This window comes from Accipiter gentilis, chromosome 18 (genome assembly GCF_929443795.1).
Source record: "Accipiter gentilis chromosome 18, bAccGen1.1, whole genome shotgun sequence".
In the NCBI taxonomy this organism is placed as follows: domain Eukaryota; kingdom Metazoa; phylum Chordata; class Aves; order Accipitriformes; family Accipitridae; genus Astur; species Astur gentilis.
In genome coordinates, this window is record NC_064897.1 from 17,366,436 (window position 1) to 17,391,187 (window position 24,752).

General features: G+C 51.8%; 1 protein-coding gene across 4 annotated transcripts in view; it reads left to right on the plus strand.

Annotated features, from left to right (window-relative positions):
- Window positions 1–3,688: 3,688 nt before the first annotated feature.
- Window positions 3,689–24,752, plus strand: part of SLC6A13 (solute carrier family 6 member 13) — a 32,852-nt gene continuing 11,788 nt past the window's right edge. Inside the window, exons 1-7 of one of the 4 annotated variants that reach the window (XM_049822666.1) lie at window positions 3,689–3,754; window positions 5,333–5,545; window positions 10,080–10,214; window positions 11,246–11,386; window positions 11,949–12,033; window positions 15,016–15,148; window positions 19,174–19,308. In XM_049822666.1, the coding sequence (XP_049678623.1) occupies window positions 5,338–5,545; window positions 10,080–10,214; window positions 11,246–11,386; window positions 11,949–12,033; window positions 15,016–15,148; window positions 19,174–19,308 (837 nt within the window). In that variant the 5' untranslated portion in view covers window positions 3,689–3,754; window positions 5,333–5,337. Of the gene's footprint in view, window positions 3,755–4,254; window positions 5,546–10,079; window positions 10,215–11,245; window positions 11,387–11,948; window positions 12,034–15,015; window positions 15,149–19,173; window positions 19,309–24,752 lie in introns of those variants that run through there. The other 3 variants (XM_049822665.1, XM_049822663.1, XM_049822664.1) reach the window with 3 other exon arrangements.

Below are 24,752 nucleotides of genomic sequence, written 5' to 3' on the forward strand. Positions count from 1 at the left end.
GGTGCTCTGGAGGAGAGAAATCTAATTAACACTCGTTCCCTGCTCAGCTGGACATAGACACGAAGCAAGACCAGACCTGGGAGTAGGTCGTGTGGTTCCTACTAGAGCACGCAGGGCCAGAGCTCCCGTGTGCGGGCTGTGCAGGATGTGGTGGGCTGGGGCCAGTTCTTGTGCGCGTCTGACCCAGAAAATGTTGAAGTACCTCATTATCTCCAGAGGAAGCTTGTTCCAGGCTTGCTTTGTTTGGCCTATGAGCACTTCCCCAGGAACACAGCTTCAGCTGCTGGTAGAAGACTGGGACCAAGCTGAAGACAGAAATCTTGGCAAATGTTGTAAGGTAAAGAGAAAGATAAGCAAAATGCAACACAAATTTAATAGCCTTTAGGATCAGGATTTTCCAGCCCTTGTCCTGGCCGAGGTGGGAGGTACACTGACAGAGAGCCCCCTGGTTCAGCACTCTTGATCTTTTCCAAAACGGGCGTTGGGAAGAAGTGGCGAAGCCCGCCGTGCCCCACTCGTGCCCCGTGCAGCAGCGCTGTGCTGCTCTGCACCAGCAAAGGCAGCTTGGCAGCCTGCCTGGACCTGGAAGCTGCTTCAGGACCCGCTCGGGGAGGCATCGCTGCAGCGCAGGCTCTCCCAATAAACGGCGGGTCATGGCCCGGCCGCCTGGGATTGGGCTGGGAGGAGCGCGGCTGCTCCGGCTGGCACCGTCTTCGGCCCTGTGCTCTGGGTGGTTTCTAAATAGGCAGCCTCCCCATTTCATCCCTCTGGCAGGGGAGACCACCTGCAAAATAACCCCTTTGCGCCATCCTGGGGGGTGGCATGGGAGCGATGCACGGGGACGGGCGCCAGCATCAGCTCTGCCACGTGCCAGCACTTGCGGCATTCGGAGGAAGACTGGCTGCAGCCACCCAGTGAGGTTCAGCTCACGCAACTCCAGGTGGCACACGCTGCTGCAAAAGCCCTTCCCTGGTGTTCTCCGTACTCGTATAAATAAAATATTCTCCTTATTCATATAAATATATGTATGTGTATCTATCCAAATCTTTTTAAATGGCATTATCTCAGTAGATCTCAGGATGAAATTGTTTTTCTGCTACTATAGTGTGCATGTTATCTACGCTTGTTCCTTTTTTTTTAAAGATTCACATTCTTCCATCTCTCTTATTTGTTTCTTGCAAATCTGTTTCCTAAGGTTTTGTTTCCAACCGTCCCTGTTCTTCCACTTGGCTTAGGTATGGTTACAGACTCAAAATCTTAGACATCAAGATTTCATCCTTTGCGTTTTTCCCTTTAGATTTTCATTGCTTCTGACAGGCTGATTAAAAACCCTCCCAGTTTCTTTGCCTTCTGCAGTTTCAAAAATGTGTATTGAATACGTCTTTTTCTGTAGTCTTAACTGATTCTTTGTAATATTTGTTGGTTCTCTTCCTATCTTCAGTGAAAAGATTGATTTATTTTTTTTTTAAATCTCTCAAATAACATCTCCCAAAACCATATGGACTTTTTCTTGTTTCACTCCAGAAGATGCGTAAAGTGATTTTTTTTTTTTTACATTAAATATGCTTCGCTCAGGATTTTCCAGCTTGCTTTTGCACTTGTAGATTTAATATTTCCCCTTGCTGCTTATGTTTACACCGAACATTTGTTTTCATTTTTGACTTATTGTTGTGTTCAGCGCAGTCTTATCTTGCTGGGCAGAAGTCACATAACTTGTAATTGATTACACAGTTTCCTATCATAGTCTATTAGTTCCTGCCAATTAGCTTGTCTTCTTGTTGATAAGACTATTGCCATCGGTGCGCGTAGTGATCGTGGTTATCCAGGAATATTTGAGCAGCAGTGCTGATGTACACAATAGTTTTGAGAATCTCTAGAAATGTTTCCTTATTAAATCTCCTCTCTCCTTACCCCAATCTGTTGCATGAGGCAAGGTATTATTTGGCTTTGCTGTTGTGTTTTAATCTCTATATCCTTACCCTAACTATTTAACAACTACACTATTCGGAGTGAGATGGTTTCCATGGAGGGATATTCTCTGCTTCTCACCATCTTGTGTAATTCCTCCTCTGGAACATCTTCCCTGGTTTCCAGCAATCACTGATTTGAGGACTGGAGCTGACTGTTTTATTTGGACAATCCTGTTTAATCGCTGCTGTGGAGGAGCAGCCGATTGTGAATTTGCCTAATTCCTTTCCAAACGATATTCTGTGGCAATGGCCATGGGTACCGCATTTCATTAATTATCCACATTGAGAGGAAAAAGTATTTCCTTTTGTTCTAAGTCTGAATATTTCATCAGATACCATTAGCTGTTGCACTATAAGATGTTGTGAATGAGATATTCATCTTCTCTGTCTTTTCCTTGTTTCCTAGACCTCTGTTGTCAACCTCCTTTTATCCTAGGCATCTCTTCCCGAGAAGATGAGTTGTCGTGTATTTGATCACTCCTTGGTTGAGACTGTTCTTTACCTCTGCCTGTCTCTCTTCCCTTTCCCTGTTTCTCCTATAGGATGTCCGGTGCTGTGTGGGTGTACCATAGATTAATGTGGTGACACCACAGTGTTTGCTGCTTCGTTCCTGTTGCTCTCATAATACCTTCTCACACTGCCTGTATGTAGCTCAGCTTTTGCTGCTGATTTGCAGGCCTGATATAAGGACACTGAACCCAAAAGTGTGACTTTTTTTTTTTTTTTGGTTGTTGTCTCTTGCCCCAGATATTCATCAACAGATGTAATAAAAATACTTTAAAACCTTGCCTCACTTACATCCATGGACCATCACAGATATAACACATCTACCATGAACAATATCCTGTTCTGTTTGCCTTTTTTATGGCCTCAAGGCGCAGAGCTGATGTTGTCAGGTAACTACCTGCAGTAATCCCAAGACCACCTTCCTAAGCAGCCACAGCTAATTTTGCAGCCCAGTGTTGGGTATGCACAACGGGGGCTGTTTTTCTCCCTGCTGCGTGATTTTTCATCTACTGCTTGATTGCCTGCTCCCATTGCGGCTTCTGGAGTGATGTCCTAGGATGGGGCAGTGCTGCTCCTGGGAAAGACCGCTGGCAAAGTCCCTGTGTGTGAGGGAAGAGAGTTTGCAACCTGCTGAGTTTCCAAATGAAGCTGTTTTGGGCCCTTAGTAAGAAATGGCAGAGAGTTTAGCAGAGTTTATTTCCAGCTCAGAGCTCTGCTGCCCAGGACTGCTCCTGACCACCGTACAGCCCGGCTGCCCCCCGGGGCACTGCGGGTCAGGCTGCGACGCAGGACCTTGCCCTGTGCCCGTGTCCTCCCTGCCAAGAAGAGACCCCGTGATGGGAATTCGCCGTGAATTTGTATTTCGTCTTACCTCTTCCCAGCAGGTCTCGGGGCTTTGGCTCCCTCAGGCAGGGCTGTGGAGGTACCTGTGTGCGGTGGTCTCCCCTTTCTCCCATGTCTCCGGGGTCAGCGTTGGGCAGAGAGATGATGGAGAATGGGAGCCAAGCGGTCCCCGGCCCAGGAGGGAGAGCACTGGCGGAGGCGGTGTGAGTCCTTCTCACAGGCGGGGGGAACGAGCCCCCTTGCACTGGCCATGAAATCAGTCATGTGTAGGTTTTTGTCCAGCCCTGGGGGGTGGGGGAAGGAATGTGGGTTGGGCGAAGTCTAGGATTACACCACTGCTGAATTTTTTCTTTCCACACTTTAAATAGCCAGCACCTTTCGGTCCTGCCTTTGCGTCTCCCGTCGGCTCGCGCCCCAACAGCGCCGTCCACAAGGTAACACCTCTGCCCCTGTTTTCTTCTGCCCTGCTCCCCCCGCACCCTGCACCCACCCGGGTCTGCCTTGGATGAGAGGTCACGGTGTGCTTTCTGCCTGTTTAATAATTTTCTAGCGTGGAGGGGTCCTCCCAGTCCTTCCTTGCAGCCGCTGTCAAACGCCTGCCAGTGTTTCTTGCTCTTCTTCACGTCTCAAAATGTTTTATAGGGGACTATGTTGGGGGAGGGGAGAGGTTGGAAGTGCTGCTTTGCCCTCCTTTTTTTTTTTTTTTTTTTTTTTAACTCTCCCCAGACGGGGGAGAGTGTCATTTGCTGCCAGTGCCTTTTCCTGCTCTCCTAGTGAGGGAGTTGCAGGCGGGAATGAATGGCAATGTTAGGCTGAGGTTGGGGGAGCTGCCTCTGCAGGGCACGAGCAGGCTCGAGGGCTGGCACTGTGCAAAGGAAGGTGCCCTCCTTCGCATGAGGTCCTCAGCGATCCCAGCTTAAGCACTGGGTGTTGGTGGGAACCACAGTCCTGACTCTTTGCCATGCGGGGCTCGTCAGTCGGGAGGGCATCCTGCCCATGAGGAGTAGGGTCAAACACCCCTTGAGCCTCCTAAATGGCCGCAGCAGAGCTGATGCCACCCGTGTTGCCCATACCTATCTCCTCGCTGTGCCCTGAGCCACCAAGCTGTGCACCAACAGTCACTTATGCTGTGCCCTGGCTTTCTTGGGAGGAGAGTTGTCCTCTCGGACATTTTTGCAGGAAGGCGGGACAGTGGGAGAAGTGTTCACCTACTCCGTGCTGATCTACTTCTTGTAGCAGAGATCTGTTTAGAGACGGGAGAAGCTCTTGCAGTGCCAAAGCTTCCCGAGAGCAGTACTGTGGGGAGCCTCTACAGGCAACGGGCAGATGTTTGGAGGGGCAGACCCTCCCTGGGAGAGGAGAGATCCTAGCTGGCCATGGATCTGCACCATTTCTTTCCTGCTATGAGAAGGACAGCACCATTCTGAAAAATCACCTTTTCTTGTAGCCTAGTAGCTTGCCAGCAATGGTTGCCACCACCGAAAGCAAAAACTTGCTTCCTTCTTATTTCAGTTTGTCCTCTTCCTGCATCCAAGACTTCTGTGTGTTTTGTGGCTTTCATTGCATGGTCTGTAAAACCAGACCTTGGTAAGCAGCACCAGGGAAGAAGAAAAACCCTTATAAAGTATCTTGTCAAGTATTTGATCCCAGTCTCGTCCCCCTCCAGCCCTAAGTCTGTTCCCTGTACCTGCCACAGTGGGAGCTCCAGCCTGGCTGAGCTGCTGGGAGTTCTGTGTAACTCTGTGCTTAGAGGATGGGCTTCCAGAAGCAGGAGTGTTTTGAGATGAGTCAGTTAAAAATAATGGAACCGATAGCGGCTTTTAAGGACTTGTTTTGGACTAAGCAATGAAAGCACATGTGTGCTCTCAGCACCTTGCTGCCAGCCAGAATTGGTACAAAGGGGCAAGAGGGGACATGCGTGTGTCCTCTCCCCTCTCTTGCCTCCTGCAGCCCAGATTTCTACCTCATTGCATGGCTTGTGCTGAACATAACAAAGGAAACTCCTTCTGAAGGTGGGATGGATTACAGAGTCCCTGGCGCCGTCAGCAATGGCGAAACGGTGCCCGCACACCCTAGCATGGAAAAGGAGAAGGAGGAGGACGACCAGACCCTGGAGCGAGGGCAGTGGAACAACAAGCTGGAGTACGTTCTGTCTGTGGCTGGGGAGATCATCGGCCTGGGAAATGTCTGGCGCTTCCCCTACCTCTGCTACAAGAACGGTGGAGGTAAGTGCAGCCCTGGCCCCGTCCAGCCCCAGGGGTGCCTGGTCACCGGCGTCCCTCAGTGGTCCCTCCTGCCTCTGTGACATCCATGTCCAGCCCCGCTCACCCCTGGCAGCAGCTTTTCAGCAATGCCCAAGTCATGAGTCTGAAGAGAGGGTGCCAACTTGCCGGCATAGCGCTGCCATCCGGGCCACGAGCCAGGGTGGTTTTGACCCGGTGGGATGCGGGTGACTGAGTGACAGTGTCCCAGGGTTTCTGGTGGCTGTAGCCACGTTTCCCTGGTCCTGATGGTGAGGTGGGGTGGCCATCTGCAGGGGGAGGCAGGAGGAGCAGGGTGGGGGCTCGGCTTTCTGAGCGTTGTGACTCGCTCCAGGCACCTTTTCCTTGAGGAGCACTAGGCACCCTGCGCAAATAAGACGGTGGGTGCCGGCAGCATCGCAGGGAAGTCGTGCAGGAGGCCGTGGGGCACCGATGCCTTTGCAGGCACTGTGAGGAGCTGCAGCGTTTCCTGGACTCTCGGGGTGGGGGGGGGGACTGCAAGGGGCTCCGGCCACAGGTCCTGGTGTGGTGTCTGACTGTGGAAGGATAGCCCCTGGGTGCTGGACTCGGGTGGCAGGGACAGGGCAGAGCGAGGGGTTTTTCCTCGCCTCAGTGCAGAAGCACAGCACCCCTCCTGCGCTCCACGGTGCCCGCTGGCATCCGCCGGAGCTGCGAGCGTGTGGGAGAGGGGACCCCTGCCTCTGAGGCACACGGCAGGGCTGTGAGGTGCGCGGATGGACTGCTCGATGGAGAGAGGGAGCGGAGGGTTGCTGTTACCACCAAGGTGCCGGCACATCGGTGCTGCTCAGGCTGTGCTCGGCAGTGACCGGCGGTCGGTCCTCAGTAAGGCCGGGATGCCCCACAGCTTGGCGGTGGAGCTGGGCTTACTTTTGCAGGTGTTTGTGCCTGCTTTTAGTTTCCCTTCTTTGAAGGGAAGAAATTGTTTAAAAAAGACGAAAGCCCGAAGCTCTTCCTAGGTTTGGCTCGGTGGCACGTGGAGAGAGTGAGTTGCTCTCCCTGTCTAGTGATTAGTTGCTAATTGGGCTCTCTGGAAGAGCAGGGGAGAGGGGAAACGGCGTTTGGCCGGGAGCTGGCAGGGAGCGAGTGCTGGGGACCTGGGGCTGAAATCCCCTGGCTTGAGCTTGGGGTAGTCTCATGGGCCTCACTAAACTGCTTTCATCCCAGTGGCATAAAAGAGGATTAACTGCTGTTTAGCTACTTTCACGCCATGCTTTGCTCAGTGCTTGTTTCTTTTCACCAGGTGGTCAGGCATTTTCTTTCCCTGTTGAAAAAGGACGATTTTTCGTGTTCTCCCTTTCCACAGGGAACATTTCTTGGCTGCGTGCTGAGCTGTGTCTGCTCCCACTGCTGCAACCTTCCCGGGCGCCATCCTGTCCATGGGGAGGGGGACCCAGGACCCTGTTCTGTCACCCCTTTCCTGCTGCTCCCCTCGCCGTGCCCCCCCACTGGGGCTGGGGGAGAGCTGAGGGAGGGCTTTGGGGAAAGAGGAGCCACAGTGTGTGGCTGGAGAGCAGAGGCAAGATGAGAAGGGATTTCTCAGCCTTTTTTTCCTCCAAGAAATGGGCCTGAAGCAAAGCCCTGTGAAATGGCAGAGACAATGAGGAGTTTGAAGTCTCAGGCAAATTTTTTATCTCTGGCCGCCTTCCCATGAGGTTATAGCAAGGATGGGGCACAAGACTCTCGTGCAGAGAGAAAAGCATTTTGGGTATGACTTCTCCTGGGGCAGGCAGTGCAATGAGGCTGTGCAGGACTTGAGGCTCCCTCCTCCACTACGGAGTCTGACCTGCTCCAGCTGGTGCTGTATCAAATCCCTTGTAATGCCTTAAGATTAATTGTAAAGGCTGCCAGAGGTTTTGTCCTGTACTCCCTTGGGAAGGCTGGTCCAGGCACTTCCTTCCCTGTTACTTCAATAAAGGTGTGGGACCTTTATTTAATTTCCAGCTCTAGGTCAATCACGGCCAGCCTACAACCATTTGTTCTTGTGCCAGCATTACCGTCTGGCTGAAATAGCTCTGCCCCACTGGCTGACTTTTTCTCCCCCACGCTGAATTGTGTGTAGGCAGTGGCGATAACCACCCTCAGCTCGTGCTTCGCTGCCCTAAATAAGTCAGGCTCTTTGCAAAAAAGGTATCTGCAAAATCTGAGCTATGCAAAGAGGGGCAGCCAGTCACTTTTCCTTCCTTTAGTGATATTTCCACATCACAAAGAAAGAGTAGTCCCTTACATATTTGGGGCTCAGTGATACCAAGGTCCTAAATGGGGGGGGTGAGAGCAAAAAGTGTTCTTTTTGTTCTTGTTTGCTCTTGCTTTCACCTCCCATGGCAGTGTCAGGCAGTCCCCAGGCAGGCTGGCCCCTCCGATTGGGAAATACCGGGGAAGCCTGTCTGGTGGTGTGGCCGCCAGTGCCACAACCCCTCCCCAGCGCTCCCCAAACCGGCCGGTCCCAAGGGCCACCGCCACCACCGTCCCTGTACGCGCAGAGGGGAAGGGGCCATAGTGGAGGGGACACACATGGCAGCTCTTTCCCCTTCCCCTTTGGTGGGGCAACCTCTGCCGGGAGTCAGGGTTCACCTGTGGGGAGGGTGGATGGGGCTGGGCTGGAGGGACATCAGCCAGTGCTGGGGGGTGCTCAGGTACACTGCTGGGTCCCCCCGCTGCTGGCTGCCCTCCCTGCCGCCCCCCAGGCCAGAGCGGTTGTGCGGGGCAGCTCTGGTGGGCACCTCACCTTGGCTTTTCCTCCTTGCAGTCCCTCCCTGAAGGGCCATCCTGCCTGCCGCCTTTCCTGCCAGCTGAAATGAAAGGGGGGGTGCGGGGGCGTGGGTGGGTCTGGTGTCAGGGTCATCCCACCCTCCCTGTCCCTCTACCTGGGGGGCAAGGGCAGGGGAGGCATATCACAGCCCCTGGCCCAAATATGTCTCTGCAAATTCCTCTACCCAGCCATAATTTTGCATCATTACACAGCCCGCAGGTCGGGACCATCCAGTTAGACTACCAAAGCGTGAAACCTGCTAGCAAACCTGAGGAAGGGGAAAGACCAGATCCCAGGCTGGAAGTAAGGGAAACCCAGGCTGGGGAGCTTGACCTGCCACCTCAGAGACCTCCCCTGGGATCCCCTGGCTGCAGTCTAGTTAAATACAAACTTCTATACAAGAGTAATATCTCTTGAAAATAAGCACCACTTTTATGACAATATGATTGCACACAAGTTGGGAGTTGAGGGGATGGTGTTGGTACAACCCCCGCCCTTTGCCTTCACTGATTTCTCTTTACTGGTGGAGGGAGAGCATGTGGGCATGCTTGTCATTTGCCCATGGCTGCCAGGTATCGGCATCCTGCCCTTCAGCTCCTGTTTGCCCACAGGGAGCTGCGGAGATGCTCCCCCTATTTCATTGATTGCTTTTTAGCAGGGAGGAGAGGACTGTGGCTCTGTACCCCACTGGGATGAGTGCAGGGTGGGACTTATGGCTGGTCCCCAAAGTCCCCCTTCCCTCTCCCTGCCCCTGCATGCTAGATAAGCTTCTTAATGAAATCTCCTGGGTTTTGAGTTTACTTGTGCAGCAGGATTGCTATTCCCCACACACCCCCACCCACCCGACCCCAGAGCCAGTTAGCATCTCACCGAAAAGGACTATGCATGGAAAACGTGGTTAGTGGCTGGCTGGGTTGCCACCTCCGACCCTGCGTGCCCCTCTGAGCCTACCGCAGCCCGGCTGCTGCTCTCCGCTCGAGGTGACCCCTTTCCACACCAGCTCCCCGTGTCCCTGCCTTTGCAGCATGGCTTGAGCAGCTTCCGTGGCACATGAGTGCAGCAGAGAGCACAGACCGTCTTGTAGGGCTGTCTCCTGTGCTCTGTAGGGTAAAAGCCTGGGGTAATCAAAAGCCTGTTGCATTTTATCCCTCCCTGCCTGGTTTCGTGACAGGGCTTGACCAGGAGGGCAGCCCTGGCTGCTGGTGTGCGGTACATACTTTCCTGCACTACTTCCTTTTCGTTTATGTCTGCTGCTTTTTGGTGAGCAAATGATTGAGCAAACTCACAGACTGCATGAAGGTGTCAGTCTTTATGTGCTCCTCAGTGCCTTGGTGTTGTCATCCATGGGCTTGTCAGCTTATTCAGTCAGAATAATCAATGTGAAAGGAGTCACCAACTTGGTTAAGAGTCACAATGGTTTTACAGCAGGGTGTTCTCCTGTATTTCTATACAGCTATTGAGAACTTGTTTCACTCTTCTGCACAAAAATCAGGCCTGGAAGCTTTCCTTTCCTCTCCATCTTTTCTAAATTTTGAGTTTCTCACGCAATCCCATCACTTCAGGAGATGAAATGGGAGGAAAATCCCTTTTTCCTGGCATCCCATCCGTGGTCTTCCCGCCCCCACTGTCCCCTGCCAGGAGGGACCTGCTTGGTGCCAGGTTGGAGATGGCCTGTCCCTAGTCACCCCACAGGGCTTATCTTCCCTATCTGCTGCTTGAATCTGCCAGGTGCCTTCTTCATCCCCTACCTCATCTTCCTCTTCACCTGTGGGATCCCCGTCTTCTTCCTGGAGACGGCGCTGGGGCAGTACACCAGCCAGGGAGGGGTGACAGCCTGGCGCAGGATCTGTCCCCTCTTCGAAGGTGAGTCGGGTGAGCCCAGGAGGGCATGGTGAAGTGGGGGGACCGTGGGGCCCTGGGGTGACTAGCAGGGATGCCCTTCCCCACAGCCTGGATTGTTACCTGTCTCCATGCATCTGCTGCCCACCCCTGGGGATGCTGGCCTGGGAGGGCCACTGGCTGCCTCCTTTCCAAAATCATGCTGGAAAAATTGATCGCCTTTCTCACCAAACAGTTCCCATTTTTACGTTGCATCCTGGTTTCCTTCTTCATGGCCGCAGCTCTGGCCAGGAGCTTTGCGCCCAGTCAAGGTCGTTCTCCAAAAGCTAAATGATAAAAATGCTTTTGACTGTTATGAGGAACCTAAAACATACTACTACTTTAAGTCAATGCTATGTTATTTTCCTGAGTTTGCAGATGGCTCAAAACCTTAATGGTGGAAGGTGGCGGCTGTCTTAATGAATTATTAGCAGTGAGATCCACTTCTAGCACTTCTTCAGCACAGTCACCCAGCCTCAAGCCACCTTCCATAATTTCTCTGAAAGTCTCAATTGCCTCTTTCCCACGTACTAAAACCTTTAGCTGCTCCTCCAGCACCTCCCAGAGAAGGTGTGTGGTGTTAATACAAAAGCTTCCCAAACAAAAGTGAAAAGGGATGAGTGAACAAAATAACAAGTGCGTTTTGGTAGAAGAGGTGTTATTCAGCAGGTGGAACACTGACATATGTTTCTGTCTCTTTGGGTGGCTTTCCAACCATAAGCTGCCCATCCCCTGCCCAGACTCCTTCCCATTGCCACCCTTTCACCCGGGAAGGCTGTAGTGGGGCGGAAGGAAGAGGGGTCCCCAGGACCCCTGCTTGGACAACCGCTGATGCAGCATGGTGGGCTTTGGAGAGGGGATGATGGCTCTGGCAGCCGCCCCACTGGCCTTCGTCCGGCAGTGCAGTCAAAATGCAGAGCAGCAGATGAAAATGTTGGGTGAGCACCTCCCAAGGGGACTCCTGTTCCCATCCCCTGGCGCGTGGGTCACTTGCCTTCGGGGCTCGCTTTCTGCAGGAATTGGCTACGCCTCGCAGGTCATCGTCGTACTGCTGAACTTCTACTACATCATTGTCCTGGCCTGGGCCTTGTTTTATCTCTTCAGTTCGTTCACCATAGACCTCCCCTGGGGCAGCTGCGACCACGAGTGGAACACAGGTGGGTGTGGAGACCCCTCCCAATCCTCTGTCAGATCCTGGCTGAGGGAAACCTGCTGCTACCCAGGGCCAAACCTCAGGAGAGTGGCTGGCCCCTGCATGGGTGGGACCGCAGGTCATAGGGGTGCAGGGTGCTGGGTCGCTGCAGTGCTGCTGGCACTTTTGGGGAGGAGGCTTGGCTGATCTGGGTCTTTGCTAGAGAGCAGCAGTGCTGGCTCTGCCCAACCACTTGCAGCAGCCGGCCAGTGCCATGCAGTGGTGGCCTCCCCAGTGGCTCCTGCTCTGGGTTCCAGGCACTGTGGGCACCTTCTTGGCATCTTCTAGTCACCCTGAACTGTGTGTTAGCCATAGACCCAGTGCTCGTCGGGACTGCTGACTGTGCCCACTGGAAGGAAAAATTAAATGCCATCGTCTTAATTGTCCTAGGTTTCTTGCCAGCCTTGTCTCAGAGTCAATGTCAGTGACTGTTGATGCTGTGGATGGAAAGGTGGGGATTTTTCAGATCCTCTGGTACTTCAGCCACTGCTACTTATGCTCCCTCTCTCCCTGGGCTTCTCCTGCAGGGAACTGCATGGAGCTCCAGAAGGCAAACTCGACGCTCAACGTGACCAGTGAAAATGCCACCTCCCCTGTCATCGAGTTCTGGGAGTAAGTAAAGGACAGGCCTGTACCCCCTTTCCTCTGGGACATACCTTCCCCGGGCAAGGAACAAATCCTGCAGCGGCATGTCCTATTAACCCCTCCTTGCAAGAAGAGGACACAAGAGAGGAAGCTAGGCAGGTCAGAGTGAAGGTTATCAGGAGCAGCACCATCAGTCAAGGGTAACATCGCTGGGCTCGTGGTGTTTGTCTGGAGCTGTGCTGGCATGCCTCAGAGCCGTCTGACTTTGTCCTTCTTTGACGCTATACTCCTGTCCCACTGGACCTTTCGGGCTTCTTGGTCTCACTGATCTCAGTGATGGCTAACTGACTGTGCAAGACCTTACCTCACTGATGCTTTGACTCCTCTGGTCCTCGATATTTTGTTTACTGTCCTTTTCTCCCTTATTCCTCTGCTGTTGCACTCTCCCTTTCTCCATTTGTGCTGCTCCTCTCCCTGCCTCCTCCCTTCTTCTTCACTGCCAGCTGTGAGCTTCCTTATACAGTTGTTTTCTCCTGCAGTGTAGGTAGATTGGCTGCCTGTTCTCCAACCTGAAGTTTTGGTTCAGACTTACCCAGGGTGCAAACCTCAATAAAATTAGTGGCACTCCCTCAGGGTATAGAGGCCATTACCCTATGGTTTGGATTACAGTTCATGTATCTGCTGGATTATACGTTTCTCTTGTTCTGTTTGGAGAAGTCTGCCCCATGAAGTCCTTGACCTGCCTGGTAGCTGCATCCAGTGTAACCGTGCTCAGGACACGGGTGCCAAAACTATAGGTGGGGAGTGGGGTGAGATCTGTGGTGATTCCACAAGGCAGCAGCCATGCAATGGGGTTTTGTCTGCATGTTTTGCAAGCTGTAGCGTGTTCAGCTGTTGAAGAGGAGACCTTAAAGTCCTGTGATATACTGCAGGAGTCCATACTAGTGATGCAGTAGGCGATCTCTTTCCTTTGAATATGTGCTACTGTGTGATACCAGCATGTTCCCAGGAGGCTCTGGCATGGTGGGTGGTGACTTCTGTATGCAGGCTAGTCTTCATCTTAAAAATAGAAAAAGAGGTGATGTTTTCACTTTAAAGTGACTAATATGCAAGCTATCCTGAGGAGAGAAGCTCCCCAAAATCAAAATGAAGTGCTGCGGTCAGCTTAATCCGCACTGAAATTTGCTCCCTCATTTTCATTGTTTTCTCCCATTGTGTTAGTTACCCTGAGGTACAGAGTAGCTTTATTTCTGGCATAAAGGCATTGGCCTGTTGGCTTGGGATCTTTGATGATCCTCAGCATCTCCTGGGAGAACAGGCCCAGTTAAGCACTGAGCCCTGGCTAATAGACTGTGCAAGTAACCCCTCTGCTGCCACCATGAATTTCCCTCGTGCGTTTAGATGGATGGAGGGCTCTGCCCTCGCTGCCCTCAGCAGCGCTGCTGGGTGCTGTCAGCGCACAGAGCACGCAGTTCCTCCAGGGCATCCCCGGCTCAGCACAGGGACGCTGTTTTTAGGCTTTAAAGTCTTTATATTTTCTTTGTCTCCTGTGTGCTCCCTGAGCCCGCGCTCTTCCTCTGCCTGCTGCTCACGTGTGATTAGATGGTGGCCTGCCTTAGACTACTTTTCCTGAGGCTGACTGCTGGAAAAGTTGATGTTCCCATCACTGATGTGACCACCCCTGTGTTACTGGGGAATCAGCACACGAGACTGGAAATTTCCACTGTCCATTGCTTCCGATGCAGCATCTGTTCCTGCCCTCCCTGGGCGGGGAGGCAGGAGGCCGCCATTTCCTCAAGAAGCACCGACCTGCAGTGGGCTGATGGCACGCTTCTGTTGCCTCTTTGGCTGTGGTACAGTGCCCAGTTAGTTATGCTCTGCTGGCACCCTCTCCCCACTGGTTTCAGGGTCCACGTCCTTAGAAGCAAGGAGAGCAACACGATGAAACGTATCTGGTAGAGCAGGGTGATTTTTCCAACCCCTCTCTCATCCTCTCAATCTGCTTTGCTGCAAGGCTGTGGGGGAGGAAGGGAGGCAGTGTGTCTTAGACTGCGGTTCTCGAGCAGCGCAGCCTTTATTTTAGGATAATTTCTGTCTTTTGCAGCAGGGTGGGCATTGCTGCTGGGCTCCAGGGTAGCGCATGTCCCATTTTGGGACTGCACCATAGTGTTTCACACCCAGATCCATCTGTGCGGTGTAGGAGATGGACGATGGTGAGTCCTTACTTCTGTAAGTGATGAGGAAGATTTGACATACATGTGACATGGAAAGCTGCTATATGGACAGGGTGAGACCATGAGACCTTAGCTGAACCAAGGTCCATCTAGCCCAGGATCCTGTCTCCACACTGGCTGAAAGAGGACGCCCAAGGCGTCCACGCAGTGGAGATTGTTGTGGTTCTGGCTGGGTCTTTGTCATGGCATGGGATGCTCTGCTGCTCTGGGCCCTGAAGTGAAATAGGTAGCTTCTCCTAAAGACAGAAGAAGAGTGCTATGGAGAAGGGGTTAGAGACCCTTGCGTCTTGGGTGGTCCTGATCAATTTTGCCTGGTAAGTGCAACGTATCATTCACTTTGAGGTTTGAAGCATGTCAGAAACGTAGGTGACCTTTGTAATGTGTGTAAAAGAAGGCCCGGGTGGAGCTTGTGTGTGCAATGTGCTGCGTGTTCTTGCAGAGAAAGAGTTCTTTCCCCAAAAAGGACAAGACAGATGAAGGGCAGGAGGAGGATAGGAGAAGAAATGTCTTGGCCCAACAGGCCAGCACTGGAGTGAGCTTAGAAGCAGGTGTCCATGTGTGATCCACCAGGCTGGTAGTACTTTTAAGAGGGGAGCACTGCTTGATTCCTCTGAGGAATCCCTGCAGCTCAGACCTGGGCCTTGCTAGTAAGACATCCCTTCTCCCCAAAGCCATCAGGCACTGTGGAGGTGTGGTGATAAACAACGTGGTGTTGGAAACATCGGTGGCCAACATCAGAGACACTTGGTTGCTCCTTTGCTTTCCCCCAATGCAGGAGGAGAGTACTGAAGATATCTGATGGCATCCAGCACCTGGGCAGCCTACGCTGGGAGCTGGCTCTGTGTCTCCTGCTGGCGTGGATCATCTGTTACTTCTGCATCTGGAAAGGGGTCAAGTCCACAGGGAAGGTGAGTGCTTGGTTCAGATCAAGCCTCTTCCCTTGCTCACAGCTGGAGTGCTTGATCTACTCACATTTGTACATTTGGAGAGGTCCTAGGGATCACCTGGGAGCCCCTCTCTAAATGAGCTGGCAGGAGCTTGTGGGGCTCAACTTTAAGCAGGAGTGTGAGCCAGGCCCTATGTTTTGGGTAGGAAAGGATGGGAGCGCTGAGACATCTCAGAGCATTAACTTCCAAGGTGTATATCACCATTTGGTCCCTCCCTATCCACAGGCCTGGAGGACCCTGCAGTCTTCCTATTTATGGGGTGGGGTGGTTGCATGTTCCCTTCCCTCCCCCCACACTGTGAGCAAGCACCAGGTTTTTGCCTCTGCTGACAAGTGCAGCTGGAAAATCTTCAAATTCATTAGACAGATAGTAATGAAGGTAACTCTGATGGCCTCAAAATTCTCTCTGCCTCATCACTATGGGGTTCTTTTTTTTTTTCTTTTTGTTTGTCCCAACTCTTCCTACAGTTGTTCATATTGCCCAGCAAAAAAGGTCATCTTTTTTTCCCCACACTGGTCACTGCAGAGGTATTTCTTTGAATGCTTCTGGGAAGGGTTGGTGTGACTGTCCAGCTCCATCTCATGTTCCCTCTGTTGCAGAGTGTGCCACTCTCACTTACACTAAACCTATTACTTAGTTTCTGCTACTGCCTCCTGACCCATTCCTAGCCAGCTTTTTCTGGAGCCAGCAAGAACAGATGGAAATGAAAAGGTTTAGTATGTTATCTAAACTGTGTCTTCTCTGCATGCTTTGAACAAGACATCATGTGTGATGGGATGTAAATTTTAGCTGCATCCGTTTCCATCAAGTTGATGGCACGGATGTTAGCAGTTTCTCCTGCTTCCAGAATGGTCTGGGATTATGAAACATGATGGGGAAATCAAGCAGCTTGCAGAGATGATATTTTCTGGTTTCCATGGAGTAAAATTAGAAGAAAAGAGCAACCGCTTGCTGTGGTGGCCTGGTAAAAGAATGCAAAGGCAGTATAATAATGGCAAATATGATACTAAGATACAGCAAACATAGTGTGGGAAGTGCTGAGAACAAATTCAATCTATTTCAGATACAAGTTCTAGGTTAAATGCAAGTTCTTTTTAGCAAAAAGGACTAGCGATGGTGAGATCTTATCTTCTTGAAAACAGAAACCTTCTTTCAGTAAAGCAACAGTGTCCATAGGTTTATCAACCCTCCGCATATTTAATAATCCAGCTAAAATGATGGCTGTGGGAATACAGTTACACTGGGGAAGAGTTCTGGGGATTTGCCTGTGGAGGGGCAAACACCATGAGCTGAAATCACCCTACTCAGAGCAGCAGCAGCGGTTTGCATCCTCTGACGTGGGGACTGCCTGTCCCCGAGGAGCGTTCGCAGATGCAGGAGGTTGTCACAGATGGAATCACTTTGCCAAGGCATGTGGATCAGATTCAAATAAAACCCTGGATGTTGTTGACCAGCATGTGACAGGACAATCACACTGATCCCGGCAAGGTTCCTAGTGATGTAGTTAGTGCTAACAATGCCCGAGAAATAAAAAGATTGGGTCTGAGCCAAGCACTGAGTAATATCTCATTGGATCCAGATGTTCCTGTTGTTAGATAGAAGTTTGGCACTCTTAATCCAGCAAAACATTCTCCAAATTCAGGCCTCTGGTCTCAATGCAGATGTGAGCGACTGCTGAGTGAAAAGCTTAACACACTAGTTCGCACAGGCCGTAAAGCACATAGGATGTTACCAAAATGTGAATCCAAATCATATGCCAGACAGCTACCAGTTTGTATTCTGAGCTCCTAAAACTGATGTTATTTAGGGATCCAGCCAAGAATGTGCAACCTGGCATCCCAGAAGAACATGCACCGGGGTTCAAAGGTAATGGGTTGTTTTTACGATTTTTGTTTTTAGTCTTGCTTTAATGGGCTGAGAAAGACTAGACTTGCATCCTGTCATTTCCTGAAGGAAGAATTTGGTTGTGTAGTAAATACAGGGATGATTGTTAAACTTGCAGGACCTGCAGATTTGATTAACTGTCACTGAAAAGCTCTAAATCAGAGACTCCTTGAACATTTGAGAATGGAATGAATGATGATATTTGCCTGTGTTGAAGGACACTGTCCCCGAGTTCCTTCAACGTTCAGGATGCAGATTCAGAGACAGGGATGGATCTGCTCACACAGACATCTCAAGCAATCATGAGCCCCAGCAAGGAGGTGTTTTTCACTGACCTCTGTGGCATTACCCAAGACTGCCATGATACATAGAGCAGGGCACATGAAATGCATAGAAAACCTGGAACTGCAGGCAGAGATGATAATCCAGTAGTGTGTTTTTTTTACGGATGGGATATCTCTCAAATCCTTGTGCATTACAAAACTGAATCACCAGAGAGTGTACATCTTGACTTTAAGGAGGATTCGTGTTGCAGTGTCAGGTGCTTTGACCGTTCCTTTATTCAGATGGAGTATATCAGGGTGGATCCAGAAGAAAGCTCTTTTTTAATCACTACTCAGATCATAAGGATTACCCAGGGGCAGAGTGAAAGTGGTCATACTATCCAGGGAAATCATATGCTTGTTCTTAGTAGGACCTCTTCTAATGCAGAAACTGCTATAGCTGCGGCAGAGCTTGTGACCCCTGCTCAGGGATGGTGGGCTTTAGGTGGATTTTGAAACAACTCATTCTGCATGAATGGGCAGGTGTGAGAAATAAATCATTTCACGTCATTACATTTTGCAGTTCCTTTAGAGATGAGCTTTAGCTCTCTGGTGCGTAACTGCCCAAGCTGAGAAAATTGCTGTAGGGTAGCATTCAGGTGAAGCGTGCTGATGCGAATCCTCACTCGGCACGTCCACACAGGAAAAACCTGAAGGAGCAGCATTTCTTTTTTGGCCTAGCATGATACAACAGACTGAACAATTTTTTTTCAAGGTGGTCAATAAGTCTTGAAGGTGTGGGAGCAATGCAAAGGGATTAATGACACTACCTGAATTGCTGGGAAGACTGCATGAGCCCTTGATATCAGTTTGTTTGTGTGGGAAACACAGACTACAACACGTTGTTGTGGCATGCTACAGCAATTACCCTGAACAGTCCTGAAAGTACCCTGGTAATCCCCAAATTGAATGTTATATTTACCAGACATGGAGTCCCTGAAAGGATTAGCTGATACTGGCCTGCAGCATTCCCCAAAGGGACATGGCTTCTTTGCTAGAGGAAGGGATTTCAACCCTACCTGCATATGTCTGCATTGCTCTTGGGGCTAGGGGTGTAAAAAGCAAGAGGACACAGGTTAAAGGTCCTGTTTGGGTCTGCATCCTCGGTTGGCAGTCTGAGATGTGCTGCCCTGCCCTGTCTGAAGTGCCCGTGTTGGGTATTTGAACAGGGGTCAGTCAGAGGCAGTGGCTGCGGGTCACTGCAGTGGGGAGTGGTGGGCACAAGCCAGTTGTCTGAGTGGGGGAGCCCCAGTGTTGTCCTTGGTGGTCCTTTGGAAGCAATCACATTTGTCCTGGGTTCGGCTGGGAGTTTCAGAGCGTATCTCTTATCTGCACACCCCTTTACCCTTGCCACTAAATGCTGAGGAGAAGAGACTTTCTGTGTGTGGCTCAGACCTCTGTTTGGGGTAGGGATGTGCAGATGGACACTGGGGGCAGCTCCTTCTCTGATGCGCCTAGATATTACACCGTCGGCTTCAGTAGAGCTACTCTGACTCCAACCTGGTGACAGCCTGACTCAGGGTCTGGATTGCTCTTAGGGCTAGAAAGGTTTTCTCTGGCTCCAGACGTGCCATGGCACGTCACAAGTTTCCTGGGCGCGTTTCAAAATGCATTTGCTTCTACCGCAGGTGACAGCAAGGTGGTTGGTGAGGCAGCCTGACCCATCCCCTGCTGCTGCCCATCTCCCCCAGCCTGGGGGTCGGCGCTGTGCCGCCGGCCAGCGCTGTGTGCTCTGACCCGCGCTGCTCGCTCACGCTTGTCCCTTCATCCTCCTCCCAGGTGGTGTATTTCACGGCCACGTTCCCATACCTCATGCTGGTGGTCCTGCTGATCAGGGGAGTCTCCCTGCCTGGGGCGTCCCAGGGAATCCTGTTTTACCTTTATCCAGACCTCAGTCGCCTTGGGGACCCCCAGGTAAGGTGGAAGGGGGACTGAATGGCTGAGCTGTGCTTGCACGGACGCCCGTGGCTGTCCTCTCTCCCTCCTTTTCATTTTCTCACTCTCTTTTTTCCAATTTCTTCTGTCTGTCTGTCTCTTTTTCCCCTCTGTGGGCATAAGGCAGGGCTGTGATATTGGTGCGTACTCTGACGGTCCCCATGGTCTCTTGCCCTCGGCCTTCACCTGTGCTGTTATTTGTTTTCTAGTCCAAGTTGCTCAGGGGTACGGGCAGTGGGATTTAACCCTTCATCACGACTGGCACCAGCTGTTTTTGTTGCCCACCTTTCTTGGGGAGACTCCTCTGCTGTGAAGGGAGCCGGTGCATGGGGTATCACTCTGCACCATGCTGGCAGCTCATGAGGATGAGCCCTGTTCCTGGCATGTTTGCTCCAGCTTCCCTGGGAAGCATGCTGGGTGCGTGGATGGCAGGACCCATGGCATGCTGCAGCAGCAGTCCCTGGGACACAGCTGCCCTCCTTGCCTCCCCATCCCTGGTGAGAAATTCCTGCCTGTCTGACGAGAGGGTCAGTGCCCGACTGCTGCTTTTAATCTCTTCGGGACAAGTTCTTCCACGTTAAATCCTGGCTCCAGCTGAGCTGCTGTACCAGCCTTTGTGTGAAGGTGTTTCCAAAGGAGATTAAAGAGTGCCTGCCTGGAAAATAGGCCAGCAAAACCCTTCATAACCCCATTAACTATTTCTGGTCTAGCCCCAGTGCTGTCTTGGTTATTAATTTTGCGAACGGGAGCATAAGTGCTGGGGGAGGAATGGCTCCGGCTGATCCTGCCCTCCCTGATGGAGGAGAGAGGATCCCTGTTCCCTGTGGGTAGGGGCTAGCAGCGTGTCAGGGGCTGCAGGGCATCCGCGGGTCCTGCCTGTGCCACTATTGCGGTGTGGCTCTGTGCGAATCAGTTTGACTTATGGCTTCCGATTCAGGGAGCTAAACACGAGTGTCCGGTTTCCAGCTCCAGGCGGTCTGGTTTTTATCATGGGAAGGACTCGGAGTTCCTGCTCAGATTTCTGGAAATTGCACTCTGGTCAAGGCTGCGCCTGAGCAGGGGGTGAAAAGCCTTGTTTTAGAGTGCCGGCTGCTCTCTTGCTCTCTCGGTTTGCCTGTGGACAGGAGGTGGGTAGGACAGCTGCTAGCTTGGTGTGAAGGTGCAGTAAGGCTTGGAAGGGGGTGAGGACAGGTCTATGTTTGCAGTCTTTGTGGCTCCGTTCGTGCTGATGAGGTGCAAGAGACTTCTGAAATGAAATAACAGTTTCAAATGGTGCTCATTCACTTATGAAAAGTCCTGTTACTGTGGCTGTGTTGCCCAGGGGACTGAATTAAACCACTTCAGGCGTGGCATGGTTTTGCTGGTACTAGCTGTGATCTCATTAGGTCTGTCCTGGCAAACTTTTCCAATTACAGCCTGAGCTTTAGAAGCACAGCTTCCTTCCAGCCTGGAAAATGCTAATGCGCTGGTGGAAAGGCAGAGTGACCCTTCAGAGCAAGAGGATGGCTTATCCTCGGCTAGGGGAGGAAAACTTCCTTCTCCCTCCCTGACTTCATCATTCCCTGAAGAATGCTTCTCTTCTCTGGGAGAAAAGCAGGAGTCTGTAGCAGCGGTTGCCTTCCTCCAGCGTGCTTTAACCATCCTACTGAACCTAGTAGTAGGGCTTGAGGTTTCTCTGAGGTTTCTCTTGCATTTTCCCATCAGAGAGGGAAGGGAAGTGTTAGTGCCCCAAGCCCCACACGTGTGTGGCTGTGCCCCCCTCTCTCTGTGCAGGGACAGCGTGAGTCCTGCCAGTCCATCAAGGCCAAGTCAATTAAATTGATGTGCGCTCAGAGGACAGCAAGCTGTAATTGTTTACCCGCAATCCTGTACTGTCTGGAAAAATGGAAGATTCTTTAGTGCCTGGGAAGGAATTCTGGAAATAATAAAAAAAAAAATTTAAAAATACCCTCTCCAATCTGACCGTTATGGTAAGGCATCTCGAGGGGAGGTTTAAACAAAGGGCAAACAATATACAAGGGGACAAAATCGAAACTCCTTTAAAGTATATGAAAAACTAGGTGAAAAGAGGGGATGAATTATTTAGCAGATTCTACCAGGGGAGCAGCAGCAGCCGAGATGTGATTAAGTGTCAGAATACCCAACTGGTGTGTGGAAATCATTGCTTTTCACCTGCCAAATGACCTTGGACAGAACTGGGAAATCCTGCCTATGAGAGCTCAGGCTAGCTGATTGATGGTGGGCTTTTCTGGCCGTGAAGTCTACAGTGCTCTAAATCTTCCTGCACCTTCATTTTCTAAATCTATGAAATACTTATAATTAAAATGGTAAATAAAATGCATTTGATAGGTAGATCAGACTATACAGAGAAACTGCCAAACAGAAGTTTTGAATAATGAAGTCCAGTTCTGCTCAAATACAAGCAGATAAGAGCAAAACCACCAATTTGAACTGTATGCCCCCAAACTAAAAAATCCCAAAAAGCAACCCCATAGTTTGTTTTTTGTTTGTATAATATTTAGTATTATGATGTCAGTGTGCCAGCTGTTACTAGGCCCAAATTCCACACCCCCCCCCCCCCGCCCTTGATTGCATTTTCTATGCTCCAGAAGGTTCCTATTTTTATTTCATAGTGTGGATTGTGTTTTTAACCGAAAGGGGGTCTCGGAGTTGTTCACTATTTCCACTTTAGATCACTCCTCCCTTTGCAATTATCTTTGTGGCAATTTTATCAATTGTTTATTTCCATAGATAATGCTGGGGATTTATGGATGTGATTAAGGAGAGGGATGCACAGTGTGATCCACTAGTGGGAAACTGAAATGAGAGGAATTCAGAGTAGAAATAAGATTTAAGTGTGGGAAAGTTGCATTAGAAGAACTTTTCTCAGGCGCTGGCAGGCTCTCCGTTGCTTGATGCTTTCGTACCACAATCAGGCACCTTTTTTAGACAGATATAAAGAGAGGACTTGATGGGCTTGATGCAGAAAGTGCCAGCTGTGTGTTTGGGTTTGCTTTAAAGAGAAGAAATGTAATGGTCTCCTTTCACTCTAGTATCAAGTCTCAAAAGACTTTAGCTAAATTTCATTAGATTTAATGAGTGAGAATAGAGGAGGAGTTAAATTCAGCAGCCTCTGAGCATATCCCTCTCTGGAAAAGCAGCAAATGTTTCTCAAAACCTCCCACTCTTGTTTTCCTTCTGAAATTCCCAGAAAACCCACCATCTTGTTGTATGTGCTTCTATTTTGTCCAGTTCTTATATAAAGGAAGAACTTTCTGTTACGAGCTGTTTTCCATCCAGCCCAGACATGCCGAAGGCCCCAGCGGGGGCTGTGCCCCTGGTCCGGGGCGCAGGGGATCGCTGGCGGTGCCGAGGACGAGCAGAGGACCCGCGGCTCTGCAGACACCCTGCGAGCAGTCCTCAGCACCATGCCGGGACACCCTGAATTGCTCCGCGCAGCTAAATTCAGAGCATCACCTTCATCCAACCTCTGCTTCTCGTTGTCTCCCCCTCTCTCATCTGCACTATTTTTTCAAATAACCTTCCCTATTTCCCTCTCATTTTCTCTCACCCATTTCCCTGGCGGTTGCTTTTTGGAGAGTGTTTGCCCCTGCAGAATCCCCACAGGCTCCTGCTTCCCAATGGATGTGGCGGGAAGGGGAAGCAAGAGATGAAGATGCCCCCAGCTCTTTGGGGGGCTGTTTGCTGTTCCTGTGGCCCGAGAGGGAGGCTGCCAGGGTCTGGCTTACGGTTTGCACCAGAGCAGCTCTTGCTGCCGAGGCTGTGCCGAGGATAAGCCCCTCGGGCTACCACGGGGAGGACAGGACATGCGTGCATCTTGCAGGGCTCTGACCTGCGGGTTAACCGGGGGCCTCTGTAGCCACCCTGGGGAAGGGGTCAGAGCCCCCAGATCCTCTCCAAATTCAGGCCCCTCCTGCTGCTGCTCCAGCGAGAGCGGCTGCTTCCCAGCAAGAGGGGAGGGCAACCGTGGGCCTGCTAAATATTATTTGTTCCCCTTATTTATTTTTTTCCCAGCAGCCTTTAACTTGACCCTGTGCGCTCGGTTTGTGCTCTTGCCGGCCCCCCGCTTCCCCTTTCTGAAGGCGAGCGTGTTTGTTTTCGTGCCGGAGGGCGACCCGCTGCGCCTGTGCGTGGATGCGTGTGCCGGCAGGGCTGCCGCTGGCACCGTGCACTTGCTCCCACCACGTGTCCTCGTGCCCCGGCCCGGGGCCCTGTGCCCCCCAGCCCCGGCAGAGGGTCTGTGGAGGGTCTGCAAGCCCAGGCACCAACTGCCTGCCCTGCCTGGGGGGCAGAGGGCAGGCACGGGGCAGCAGGGAGGGAGAGCTGGCGGCTCCCACAGCGTGCCGGAGGGGCTCGGGGCTGGCATCCTCTCCTCTGCCTTGCTGGAGCGATACATCCTCGTGGGGTGAACCACAGCTGTATTTACCTTGCAGGGCTTCCTCCCCCTCCTCCTCCTCCTCCTCCTCCTCCTCCTCCCACGCCTGTCCCCAGCCCTGCCGGTGTGGGACCCGGGTGGCCGGCTGGCCACTGCCACGCAGCCCTGCTGAGTCTGATCTCAGCGCTGACATAGCAGGAAGGAATAAAGCCGACGTTCTGTCCGCCTGCAAGCAGCAGGGCAGGGAGGACCGTACAGCTCGGCTGCCCAGACAGCAAGGAGCATCCCTTGGAGCATCCCTCGCCCCTCCACACCACCCTGGGGCAGGCAGCTGTGGTCTTTGGGATGAAGTAGAAACTTGTTTGTTTTCTTGCGGTGTTTAAAGAAACCCCAGCAGCAGGAGGGCCCTCCTGGGTGTAAACCGTCCCTGTGGGTAGGCAGGTGCCCCGAGATGTGGGGGTTACGTGAGGTCGGTGCTTTCTGGCGAGGCATTGCGAGGCCTTTAGTGCCGGCACAGGGAGATTAACCGGGAACAAAGCACCCATCCTGCACTCCCAAGGAGCCCAAGGAAGTATTTTCCGAGTGGCTAGGGCTTGGGGCTGGGAAAATAATGTCTGGCTGGGTGTAGGATGGGACAGAAGGAATGGGAATGCTTTACAGAAATGGCAGTGACTCGTTCCCTGCCTCCTCTCTCCTGGGGTAAATGTGGACGAGGAAAAGCATTGGCCTGGGCTGTGCAGCACAACGGTGGGTTCTTTGCAGCAGGACGCCAGGGCTGCACAGCCCTGTGCCACTGCAGTGCTGTGGGACGTGGACTGGGTCGTTGGGCTGGGGCCTGTGGGCCAGTCCTGAATGAAGGGGGAAAGGCAATAATCTGGAAATGGTGCCCTGCGCGCGTCTTGAGGTGAAATCTTAGGAATCAAGATCTCCCCTTTCAAGGCTGGGCCGAAGCGATGTGTTTGCATGGTGCAGCAGCAGGTGGCTGGTGGATAGCGCCACAGGATGACTCGTGAGCCGTGATTCCGGG